This window comes from Somniosus microcephalus, chromosome 11 (assembly GCF_052327205.1).
Source record: "Somniosus microcephalus isolate GS21.2 chromosome 11, FLI_Smic_1.0, whole genome shotgun sequence".
NCBI lineage: Eukaryota > Metazoa > Chordata > Chondrichthyes > Squaliformes > Somniosidae > Somniosus > Somniosus microcephalus.
This window is the reverse complement of record NC_140997.1, coordinates 8,430,305-8,443,822: the sequence shown is the minus strand read 5'-3', so window position 1 is coordinate 8,443,822 and position 13,518 is coordinate 8,430,305. Positions and strand designations below refer to the sequence as shown.

The window sequence follows — 13,518 nt, the reverse complement described above, 5'->3', positions numbered from 1 at the left end:
TCTTGAGGATCACTGATTATAATCGCTCCACCATTGGTGGCCGTGCCTTCTGTTGCCTGGGCCCCAAGCTCTGGAATTCCCTGCCTAAACCTCTCCACCTCGCTCTCCTCCTTTAAGATGCTCCTTAAAGCCTACCTCTTTGACCAAGCTTTTGGTCACCTGCCCTAATTTCTCCTTATGTGGCTCGGTGTCAAATTTTTTGTCTTATAATATTCCTGTGCAGCGCCTTGGGACGTTTTACTACGTTAAAGGCGCTATCTAAATACACATTATTGTTGAATTACTGAGGGGGGTGCTGCTTTCTGCCATTCCTCAGGTGAGACATTAAACCAAGGTCCCATCTGATGGCCCAGGTCAATGTTAAAGATCCCATTGGCTGAACTGGAAAACAGCAGGGAGTTCTCCCAGAGCTCCCCTCTCAACTAACAGCTCCAGAAGACCAATTAACTGGCCGTTCATCTCGTCCTTGTTGGTGGAATCCTGCTGTGCACAAATGGCTGCAGTCTACATAACAGTGACTACACTTTTAGTTTGTTGTATGTGAGACGTGTTTGAATGTTTCTGAGAGACGTGATCAGGTGCTATCTGAATGTTTTGAGAATTTGGGCTGAAGATTTCCAGCCTGCTGTCTGCCACTACCACCACCAGAGGGGGCAACAGCACAGAACTTGCTGATTCTCTGCGATGTGTCAGAGTTTGGTTTGTGTGTGACTGTCACAAGGTGTCACTCTGTGTTTCGGACTTTTAGCCTCCCCCCGCCCCCCCCCAACACTACTCGTAATTCCATTCCACCTGCTTATCTGTCCTTGTGACGAGGCTCTGACATCAGTACTAAATGTGTCTCCCTTTCAATGTGTGTTCCCTGTGCGACTGTTGTGCTTTAACAAAAGGAGTCTTTTGGAATCAAATGGGAACAGATTCTTCAAGCAGCTCTTTATCAAACCGGAGAATCATTTATTTATTTAAATCCTACAAAATGTTGGATCACAGGCACAGGATACTGTTTTGGTGGTTTGTGTTGTGCTCATTAAGGGGAGGGATGTTGCAACTGGGGATCAGAACACTTTCCCTTTCAGCCACCTAAGGCTTCTGATTTTTTTTTAAATGCCAGCGGTAAAATATTAATCGAAAATTTGAGACCTGACCCTCATAATCAAACACTCCCAGGGCAGGTACAGCACGAGTTAGATACAGAGTAAAGCTCCCTCTACACTGTCCCATCAAACACTCCCAGGGCAGGTACAGCACGGGTTAGATACAGAGTAAAGCTCCCTCTACACTGTCCCATCAAACACTCCCAGGGCAGGTACAGCACGGGTTGGATACAGAATAAAGCTCCCTCTACACTGTCCCATCAAACACTCCCAGGGCAGGTACAGCACGGGTTAGATATAGAGTAAAGCTCCCTCTACACTGTCTCATCAAACACTCCCAGGGCAGGGACAGCACGGGGTTAGATACAGAGTAAAGCTCCCTCTACACTGTCCCATCAAACACTCCCGGGGCAGGTACAGCACGGGTTAGATACAGAGTAAAGCTCCCTCTACACTGTCCCATCAAACACTCCCAGGGCAGGTACAGCACGGGTTAGAGACAGAGTAAAGCTCCCTCTACACTGTCCCATCAAACACTCCCAGGGCAAGTACAGCACGGGTTAGATACAGAGTAAAGCTCCCTCTACACTGTCCCATCAAACACTCCCAGGGCAGGCACAGCACGGGTTAGATACAGTGTAAAGCTCCCTCTACACTGTCCCATCAAACACTCCCAGGGCAGGTACAGCACGGGTTAGATACAGAGTAAAGCTCCCTCTACACTGTCCCATCAAACACTCCCAGGGCAGGTACAGCACGGGTTAGATACAGAGTAAAGCTCCCTCTACACTGTCCCATCAAACACTCCCAGGGCAGGTACAGCACGGGTTAGATACAGAGTAAAGCTCCCTCTACACTGTCCTGCTGATATCTCAAATAATGTGACGTTATGATTATAATAAATCAAAGCTGGGAACACAGACTCTAATTAATTGATTCAGCACAGGTAAGATGGGCCAACTGCTGTATAATTCTCATTGTCTGTTGTCACTGATTGTTGGAGGAATTGTCCCAAATCACATATTCAAACTGATATGAAACGTTGATGTTTATTGAAGTGAAACAACACCTACAATACTGATACGTATCTTATTTTAAACTTGCTTCCTGTTTGAATTATATTTTATAACAGTGAAAGAGGCTAGGAACCTGGTTCCCATGGACCCCAATGGCCTATCAGATCCATACGTGAAGCTGAAACTGATCCCCGATCCCAAGAGTGAGAGCAAGCAGAAAACCCGGACCATCAGATGCTCCCTGAACCCAGCCTGGAACGAGCTCTTCACATTGTAAGGGCATAAAACACCATGGAAACTGTACAGAAAGTTCTAGAAACAAAGAGAGTTCATTGTGTGAGCACGAGTGACATCAGGGTCCGACTAACTGAACGAGGGGAGGTGGGGTGAGCACTGACCCTGGCTACATGTGTGTCTGTGTCTCCTCACTGTTATAAACTCCAGTCCCATTCTCAACCAGATATTTATCCAGATCCTTTTTTTTTTGATCACATTAACCATCCAGGACAAAGCAGCCCGCTTGATTGGCACCCCATCCACCACCTTAAACATTCACTCCCTCCACCACTGGCGCACCGTGGCTGCAGTGTGTACCATCTACACAATGCACTGCAGCAACTCGCCAAGGCTTCTTTGGTGCACCTCCCAATCCCGCCACCTCTTCCACCTAGAAGGACAAGGGCAGCAGGTGCATGGGAACACCACCACCTCCAAGTTCCCCTCCAAGTCACACACCATCCCAACCTGGAGATAGATTGGCCGATCCTTTATCGTTGCTGGGTCAAAATCTTGGAACCGCGCTGTGGGAGCACCTTCACTGCATGGGACTGCAGCGGTTCAAGGAGGCGGCTCACCACCACCTTCTCAAGGGGCAGCTAGGGATGGGCAATAAACTCTGGCCCTGCCAGCGACGCCCACATCCCAAGAATTAATTTTTTTTTAAACCTGGCCTCAGCTGCTTTCAGTGGGAATCTGCTTCACGCTGTTACTGAGGGACCTGGGTTTTGTAATCCCCAGTCTTACGGGAGGCTTATTCACTCTCAAGCTATGTTGCTCTAGTTCTGTGCTCATGGTCTGGCACCCTGGTCTCTGTACAGTTCCTCCAATAACTCCCTTTCCCCCTAACGTCTATTTTCCCCCAACAGCAATCTAAAGGATTCTGATAAGGATCGGAGGCTTTCTATTGGAATATGGGACTGGGATCTAACCACCAGGAATGATTTCATGGGATCCCTGTCTTTCGGAATCTCTGAGCTGCAGAAAGCTGGGGTCAATGGCTGGTAAGTGGAAGAATGTTCCTCTCTCACATCGTGACGTTACTTTTTCTCTGACAGAACTGAGAAGCTCCATTTAACGTGTTATTGTCAGGCACTTTACGACAGTGTTGTTTCCTATTATAAGCTCAGTGGTTGGGGTAACATCAGGTCCTCGAATGGCCATAGAATGCAGCTTTAACCACACTGGCCACAGGGAGGGACAGAGTTACTTCGCAGTTGATCTCCCGACTTCCCACTCATCAGTAAAACTCACTGACATAAGAAAACTACTAGGCACTTGGTCTAAGCGTTAAACAAAGCTTTAATCAACTGTTTTACAACATGGAGGTCTAGTTGTGTCCTTCACTAGTTCCTGTTAAGAATGTCCTGCGCAAGCTGGGCCCATGCCCGAGTATTTATACTCTCCCTGGACAGCGCCACCCGCAGGCCGCTCAGTTGATTCATGTCACTCACTACATAAGAACAGGAGGAGGCCACTCAGCCCCTCAAGCCTTTCTGCCATTCAGTTCGATCATAACATAAGAACATAAGAAATAGGAGCAGAAGTAGGCCATTCAACCCCTCGAGCCTGCTCCGCCATTCAATAAGATCATGACTGATCTGTACCTCAACTCCATTAACCCACCTTTGCTCCATATCCCTGATGGTCATAAGGATTTCACTTTTAAACAGTATTGATTGAGTGCAGCTGTGTCGGTGGCAGTGTTAGTCCTGGAGTGTCGTGTTTCATGGTTCCTGACCTCAGTGAGGGGAGAGAATGATTTCAAAATGATCCAGTGTCCCCTCCCACCCTGCAGCCGGGAGTTTTTCAGTGTCTGTCCACCCAAGGTAGTGACTCCTTCCTGGGCTGCAGTAACTTGGGCTAGCAGCCCTCTCCTGCCTCAGCTGAGCGGGTGTCGGAGCCCAGCTAGATCCCGTCCTCACCTGGAATGCACACACCTGTTAATTGTATTCAGGTGGTGGGTATTCATTGGGGACTCTCTTGTGTTCATGTGTGTATTTTCTATATATATATGGGAGCCTGCTCGGGAAGTGAGGGAGCTCATCTTGGGGGTGCACGGTATGTAATGTGTGTCTCTGTAAATAAAGGCTTGTAAGCGACTAAAGAATAGGCTCTAGTAATCTATCCTTCACCACATGGCCATCCGACTTTTACATGGTAGCAGAGAATGGTTGCCTAAAGGTGGAGGTTGGAAGAAAGCAAGTTTAAATTGTCGAGGTATGATTCACCTGCGCTGTTCTGGAGTTTGAACCATATGACCAGTGGAAGAATGAGGTTGATATATGGACTCGGGTTACTACTGTCCTCAAAGAGAAAACAAGGCACGGCATTGGCAGTGTCGCTTCCCCAACAAAGTAAAATAAGAAGTAAGGTATTTTATGAGATGGATGCAACTCAGTTGGATAATGATGAAGGTTTTGACTCTCTAATAGAATTCCTGGATAAAGTCTACAAGAAAGATGACCTGTTAAATGCCTGAGACCTGGTCAGAATTTGATAGCTTTCGGGAAACTGACGGTCATTCAATGGAAGAGTATTTCGTGGACTTTAACAAATTGTACAAAAGGTTGACAAAGTTCAATTTAGGAATCCCTGGATTGGTACAAGTGTTTAAATTACTAGATTGTGCTAAAGTGTCTCATGGACAGGCAACTGGTCCTGACTGGCGTCCAGTTCTCGGAAAAGGAGACTCTGTTGGATCAGATGTCTGCTGCCTTAAACAAAATTCCTGGGGAAACAGTCATTCCCTTCAGCCTTCATGGAACAAGTGAGGCATTCCGCTGTGACATAAAGAATAGAGATGCGATGGTCACCCGGTTTCGAAATAGTAACGGAAGGATTACAGACAGACAGAATGGTGATGAAAGCACCTACAGCAAATCCAGTTATAGCAACAGATGATAAAATTGGGACAGTAATAATGGGCGAATGAATTCCAGGAATGCCCAAGGAAAAGTCAGTAGATGCTTTAGATGTGACTCTAAGTATCATTATGCAGCGAATCGCCTAGAATGAAGATGCAGGGTCTTTGAAATGACACATGCAGAAAGTAATTCTGGGGAAGAGGATGAAGATAATGATGAATATGAGCAGATTATACTGGCCACAAGGAGTTTTAATCCTGTGATGAATGTATTCGTCGCGGACTCCTTTAATTGTGCGGAATTAGATAGTGCATGTATTTCAACTGTATGCGGGGTAGGTTGGTTCAAATGTTATCTTGATTCACTCAGTAGTGATGATCAATGCAAGGTTAAGGAATATAAAAGTACTACATGCTTTAGGTTTGGCGATGACGACCCCTTGAGGTCACTCGAGAGTGGTAATTCCATGTAAGATAGTTGCAGTGAGCCATTTTATTAGTACGGATGTAGTCTCTAGTGCGATACCTATGCTTTTGAGTAATTTTTCCATGAAAAAGGCACAAATGAAACTTGACATGGAACACGATAAGGCAATTATTTTTGTGAAATTGGTTGATCTGCAGTTTACCCAGTCAGGACATTATTGTATCCCCTTCACAAAACCTGTGGTTTCTCAGCAGAGTGTTAGGCAAATATTAATGGCATCAGCCGATGAGGATGAAAGAGGAAAAAAAACAAATTGTCATAAAATTACGTGGACAATTTGCCCACCCTACTTGTCAGCATTTATAAAAATCCTGCTAAAAGATGCAGGTGTAGTTGATGAGGAATATACGAGGCTAATGGAAGAGATTAGTGAGAACGGTGAAATCTGTAAGAAGTATAGAACAACACCCCCATGTCTACTGTAAGTCTTCCAATGGCATGTGACCTTAACGAGGTAGTTGCCATGGATCTAAAGGTATGGGACAAATTAGTATTTCTACACTAATATATAGTAAAGAGAAGGATGGATAGGGACTGGACTTGGGACTCCAGCAAAGTGTTTGACCGATAATGGAGGTGAATTTGCTAACGAGGAGTTCAGAGATATGTGTGAGAATATGAATATCTTTGGCATGAATGTAGCAGCTGAGAGCCCTTTTAGCAATGATCTTTGTGAAAGGAATCGTGCTGTGATTGACAACATGGTGCATAAATGTTGGCTGATGGACCAGAATGTAAATTGTCAACTGCCCTAGCATGGGCTGTTCAGGCAAAGAACTCTCTTCAGATGGTAGGAGGGTATAGTCCTTACCAACCAGTCTATGGGCGCAATCCCAAATTATCTTTTCTTTGCGATAACCCTCCTGCTCTAGAAGGTAAGATAATTAGTGCCATTTTTCCTGAGCATTTAAATGCATTGTGATGTAAGAAAACTACTAGGCACTTGGTCTAAGCGTTAAACAAAGCTTTAATCAACTGTTTTACAACATGGAGGTCTAGTTGTGTCCTTCACTAGTTCCTGTTAAGAATGTCCTGCGCAAGCTGGGCCCGTGTCCGAGTATTTATACTCTCCCTGGACAGCGCCACCCGTAGGCCACTCAGTATTATTTCATAAGTCTTTCTTTCATGAATGACTGATTCATGTCACTTTGCATGCAGGGATACAGGCTTTTATCAAGGCTGAGTATTCAGAGAAAATTCGTAAAGCACTGAGGTATCGTATTGGACCATCTGAGATAGAGTTCAATTCAGGAGATTTGGTATACTATAAAAGAGAGGGTCATAGGGACTGGAAAGGCCCTGGTAAGGTAATAGGTCGTGATGGTAAGACAGTACTTGTCAAGCATGGCAATCAAACTGTTAAGGTTAATTTCTCTCGATTAATTGGAATAAAATATAAATTCTCGGACTCTGAGCAGTTGATAGAAGTAAACGAGGCACCTTGTACCTCAGATGTTCCTGCCTTTTTTGATGAGGGTCCTGAGGAACAGAGTGAGGTGGATCAAGGGCTGGACAGTGGTAATGTGAGTGATCATGACACACATGACAGAGCTATCACATCCACAGAACAATTACCCAAAGAGGGTACATGGGTGACATATGTTCCAGAGGGGTTTAATGAATGGAGAGATGCGACAATTTTGAGACGTGCAGGAAAAGTTACTGCTAGGTTTAAATTTTGGTTGAATGTTCAGGGTGATGGCCAAGAAGCGAGGTCCATGGACTGACAGAATGGGGTGAAAGAGTGGAAAGTAAAAAAGTGCAGTCCAAGTAGTAACAGGGAGTCCGGAAGTGACTCTCACGTCAGAAAACGATCACTAACTACAGAAAGAGCCTCCAATAGGGAGATCTCGCAGTAGGAGTCCCTACAGACATAGAAGAGGAAGCAGAGGCCATAGCTTGAATAGATCAGACAATGAAACAAAGACCACAGAACAGTCACGTAACAGAACTAGAAGCCCTCATGATCATGAAGTACATCTTGAGTATTGTGTGCAGTTTTGGTCGCCTTATCTGAGGAAGGATGTTCTTGCCATGGAGGGAGCGCAGTGAAGATTCACCAGACTGATACCTGGGATGGCAAGAATGACGTATGAGGAGAGATTGGGTCGATTGGGCTTGTATTCGCTAGAGTTTAGAAGAATAAGAGGGGATCTCATTGAAACGTATAAAATTCTAACAGGACTAGACAGACTAGAAGCAGGAAGGATGTTCCCGATGGCGGGGGAGTCCAGAACCAGGGGTCACAGTCTAAGGATAAGGGGTAAGCCATTTAGGACTGAGACGAGGAGGAATTTCTTCACCCAGAGAGTGGTGAACCTGTGGAATTCTCTACCACAGAAGGCAGTTGAGGCCAATTCATTAAATATATTCAAGAAGGAATCCGATATATTTTTTAAGGCTAAAGGGATCAAGGGATATGGGGAGAAGGCAGGGACAGGGTACTGAATTTGGATGATCAGCCATGATCTCATTAAATGGCGGAGCAGGCTCGAGGGGCCGAATGGCCTACTCCTGCTCCTATCTTCTATGTTTCTATGAAGTTTTGGTGGCTGCCAATAAACATGAGGATAAACAAGTAAGAGAGGTAAAACAAAGAGAGTTAGATAGTTGGAAAGAATTTGGAGTTTATTCTGAGGTACCAGATAAGGGTCAACCAACTTTGTCACATAGATGGGTTTGTACTGAAAAAGTCCTTGCAGATGGGACTTGTAAGGCTAAAGAAAGGTTGGTAGCTGCGGGTTTTGAAGAGAAACTGGGCGATACAGATGTTGGAGTGGACTCTCCCGCTGCTGGAAAAGTAATAAAAAATCTTTTTGGCTCTTTTGGCCACGTATTCATGGGAGTGTCGGTCAATCGACAGACAAGTTGCATTTCTGCAGGGCAATACTTTTCAGAGAGACGTGTTTCTGAAACCGCCTAAAGAGGCAGCAGATGTGGGAGGAAAACTATGGAAATTAAACAAATGCGTCGATGGCCTGAACGATGCTTCCAGGGTATGGTATTTTCCGGTGAGATCTGTTTTGCTGAAAATGGGTTGTGTTCAACTAAAATCAGATCTTACAATGTTTTATTGGTACCATAAAGGAAAACTCTTAGGAACTTCATAGAAACATAGAAGATAGGAGTAGGCCATTCGGCCCTTCGAGCCATTCAACGAGATCATGGCTGATCATCCAAACTCTAGCACCCGGTCCCTACACCGACAGCCATCCCACCCCCGTAACCCCACGTATTTAATCCCCCCTAACACTAAGGGCCAATTTTTTTTATCATGGCCAATCAACCTAACCCGCACATCTTTGGACTGTGGGAGGAAACCGGAGCACCCGGAGGAAACCCACGCAAACACGGGGAGAATGCCTGTGTGGAGTTTGCACAGTCACCCGAGGCTGGATTTGAACCCGGGTCCCTGGCGCCGTGAGGCAACAGTGCTAACCACTATGCCACCGTGCTGCCCTTCATGATGCTTGTTGATGATTTCTTATGGGGTGGTACTGTGGAATTTGAGAAATTTGTCATTAATAAGATTAGAGTAGAATTTAAAATTGTGAGTCAGGCCTGTGGGGGTTTTAAATATATTGGTTTAGATATTAAGCAATAACTTTAAATCAACAGTCCTATTTAGAGAATGTTACTCCCATCGCAGTTAATCGTACTAGGTCATCACAGAAAGGTGAGGTTATATCTAAAGAAGAGACTAAGCAATTGCAAAGCTTGATTGGTCAGTTGAACTGGTTGTGCACTCAGACTAGACCAGATGCTAGTTTTGATGTGTTGGAGTTAAGCACTTCAATGAAACACCCCATAGTAGAGAATGTTTTAAGGGCAAGTAAAACATTACGAAAATTAAATCTGGATAAATGCATCCTTAAGTTCCCATCCTTGGGTGACCCAACGAACATGAAGATAGTTATTTATAGCAATGCTTCACGTGCTAATCTTCCTGATGGGTATCTCGTGCAGCTGGTTTCATGGGGTTTCTTATGGGTGAGAATGGGAAATGTCCTTTAGCTTGGGAAGCTAAGAAAATACGGGTTGTTAAAAGTACTCTGGCTGCTGGAACATTCGCTCTTGTGGAGGCAGTGAATATGGGATTCTATTTGGCAAATATCTTGAGTGACATCCTGTACAATGGGAGTACTGAAGATTGACAACATAACAGTCAATGTGTATACTGTCGTTCATTGTGGGATAATGTACTCTACGAAAAATGTGAGAGAAAATAGATTACGGATTCACCTTGCTGGCTGAACATAAGAACATAAGAATTAGAAGCAGGAGTAGGCCATACGGCCCCTCGAGCCTGCTGCGCCATTCAATAAGATCATGGCTGATCTTCGACCTCAACTCCACGTTCCCGCCTAATCCCCATATCCCTTGATTCCGCTAGAGTCCAAAAATCTATCTATCTCAGCCTTGAATATACTCAACGACTCAGCATCCACAGCCCTCTGGGGCAAAGAATTCCATAGATTCACAACCCTCTGAGTGAAGAAATTCCCCCTCATCTCAGTCTTAAATGGCCGACCCCTTATCCTGAGACTATGGGGGGAAAATTCAGTTGGTTTGCGCCTCCCGTTAGCGTCTTAAGAGGGCACTAATGAGGCGCAAAGCAACTAGTGCCCGGGCACGGCGATGTTTGTGCCGCTCATGAAATTAACTAGACATTTTGTGGCGGCGCTAAACACTACCGCCACGATCTCCTGCGCCGGCAGATCGTGACGTCAGTTGAGTGTGCAACGCCCCGCTAGCGCCCCAGACCAGATATTGAGTGACGCCTCCTGCCTTACCGCCTGCCGCTAGCAGCGACAGGTTGAGGGGAGCGTTTTCAGTCAGAAAGGGACTGGGGGAGCGCTATTTAAAGGCGACCGCTTCCTGCCTTTTTCTTTGGTGACATTTTTGCACCACGCATTCTGAGAAAGAGAGAGAGAGACTTCTGGAGAGATTCAACGCTGTGTGAAGGAGTTTTGGGTACTGAGCAGCACTTTGCAGGTTCATTTTGATTTGCCCTTCCTTGAATCGATTTATAAGAGACTGTGGGGGCTGCACTCTGAGCTCTTTCCCTGGGTTTCTCCATTGTTCTTTCCAGCAGAGTTGATGTACAGGTCTCTCCAGGCCGAGATTCAAGGCTGCAATGAGCAGGATGTGGATTGAGAGCAAGATCGACCCTCCCCTTTAAGATAAAAACAGAAAATGCTGGAGAAACTCAGCAGGTCAAGCAGCATCTGTGAAGAGAGGAACAGAGTTAACGTTTCAGGTCGATGACCTTTCGTCAGAACTCCCCTTTAAGAACTGGCCGACGCCGGTGTGTCTGTGTTCCATTGCTGACTGACATCACATGAGCTTCGCCAGCGCTCTGAGGTAGCGCCTCGCTCCTCGGCCTTTGCGCCTTAAGACAGGTGTGAAGTACCTGATTTAGCACTCCAATCACCTCCAGGAACATAGAAACATAGAAGATAGGAGCAGGAGTAGGTCATTCGGCTCCTCGAGCCTGCTCCGCCATTCAATGCGATCATGGCTGATCATCCAATTTCAGTACTCGGTCCCTGCTTTCTCCCCATACCCCTTGATCCCTTTAGCCTTAAGAAATATATCCAACTCCTTCTTGAATATATTTAATGAATTGGCCTCTACTGCCTTCTGTGGTAGAGAATTCCACAGGTTCACCACTCTCTGGGTGAAGAAATTCCTCCTCATTTCTGTCCTAAATGGCCTACCCCTTATCCTTAGACTGTGACCCCTGGTTCTGGACTCCCCAACCATCGGGAACATCCTTCCTGCATCTAGTCTGTCCAGTCCTGTCAGAATTTTATAAGTTTCAATGAGATTCCCTCTCATTCTTCTAAACTCCAGCAGGTACAAGCCCAATCAACCCAATCTCTCCTCATACGTCATTCCTGCCATCCCAGGTATCAGCCTGGTGAATCTTCGCTGAACTCCTTCCATGGCAAGAACATCCTTCCTCAGATAAGGCGACCAAAACTGCACACAATACTCAAGATGTGGTCTCACCAAGGCCCTGTACAACTGCAGCAAGACATCCTTGTTCCTGTACGCAAACCCTCTCGCTACGAAGGCCAACATACCATTTGCCTTCTTAACCGCCTGCTGCACCTGCATGCTTACCTTCAGCGACTGGTGCACAAGGACACCCAGGTCTCGTTGCACTTCCCCTTCTCCCAACCTATTGCCATTCAGATAATAATCTGCCTTCCTGTTTTTGCCACCAAAGTGGATAACCTCACATTTATCCACGTTATATTGCATCTGCCATGCTTTTGCCCAATCACCCAACCTGTCCAAATCATACTGGAGTTTCTCTGCATCCTCCTCACAGCACACACGCCCACCCAGCTTTGTGTCGTCTGCAAACTTGGAGATATTACATCTAGTTCCCTCGTCTAGATCATTAATATATATTGTGAATAGCTGGGGTCCAAGGACCGATCCCTGCGGTACCCCACTAGTCACTGCCTGCCACTCGGAAAAAGACCCGTTTATTCCAACTCTTTGCTTTCTGTCTGCCAACCAGTTCTCTATCCAAGTCAATACCTTGCCCCCAATCCCATGTGCCTTAACTTTACACGCTAATCTCTTATGCGGGACCTTATCAAAAGCCTTCTGAAAGTCCAAATACACCACATCCACTGGTTCTCCCTTATCTATTTTACCAGTTACATCCTCAAAAAATTCCAGTAGATTAGTCAAGCACGATTTACCTTTTGTAAATCCATGTTGACTTTGTCCAATCCTGTCACTGTTTTCCAAGTGCTCTGCTATTACATCTTTTATAATGGACTCTAGCATTTTCCCCACTACCGATGTCAGGCTTACCGGTCTGTAATTCCCCGTTTTCTCTTTACCACCTTTTTTGAATAGTGGGGTAACATTAGCTACCCTCCAATCCATGGGTACTGTTCCAGATTCCATCGAATGTTGGAAGATAATCAGCAATGCATCTACTATTTCTAGGGCCACTTTCTTAAGTACCCTAGGATGTAGATTATCAGGCCCTGGGGATTTATCGGCCTTCAATCCCATCAATTTCCCTAACACCATTTCCCTACAAATACTGATTTCTTTCAGTTCCTCCCTTTCATCAGACCCTATGTTCCCCGACATCTCTGGGAGGTTATTTGTGTCCTCCTTTGTGAAGACAGAACCAAAATATGTATTTAATTGGTCTGCCATTTCTTTGTTGCCCATTATAAATTCCCCTGATTCTGACTGCAAGGGACTTACGCTTGACTTCACCAATCTTTTTCTCTTCACATATCTATAAAAGCTTTTACAGTCAGTTTTTATGTTCCCTGCAAGCTTACTCTCATATTCATTTTTCCCCTTCTTAATTAATCCCTTTGTCCTCCTTTGTTGAATCCTAAACTGCTCCCAATCCTCAGGTTTACTGCTTTTTCTGGCCAATTTATATGTCCTCTCCTTGGATCTTATGCTATCCCTAATTTCCCTTGTTAGCCACGGTTGAGTCACCTTTTTTGTTTTATTTTTATGCCAAACTGGGATGAACAAATTCTGTAGTTCATCCATGCGGTCTTTGAATGTTTGCCATTGCCTATCCACCGTCAACCCTTTGAGTGACATTCCCCAATCAATCCTACCCAACTCTCGCCTCAGACCATCATAGTTTCCTTTATTTAAATTCAGGACCCTAGTCTCTGAGTCAACTACTTCATTCTCCATCTTAATGAAGAATTCGATCATATTATGATCGCTCCGACCCAAGGGGCCTCATACAACAAGATTGCTAATTAATCCTTT

At 45.3% G+C, this 13,518-nt stretch overlaps 1 protein-coding gene across 2 annotated transcripts in view; it reads left to right on the top strand.

Moving 5' to 3' along the window:
* The window catches only part of LOC147110287 (protein kinase C beta type), a 354,049-nt gene that overhangs the window by 273,282 nt on the left and 67,249 nt on the right, over positions 1 to 13,518 (top strand). For both annotated transcript variants that reach the window (XM_086000116.1, XM_086000115.1), the window contains exons 6-7: positions 2,227 to 2,383; positions 3,256 to 3,390. In XM_086000116.1, the coding sequence (XP_085856242.1) occupies positions 2,227 to 2,383; positions 3,256 to 3,390 (292 nt within the window). The remainder of the gene's footprint in view (positions 1 to 2,226; positions 2,384 to 3,255; positions 3,391 to 13,518) is intronic.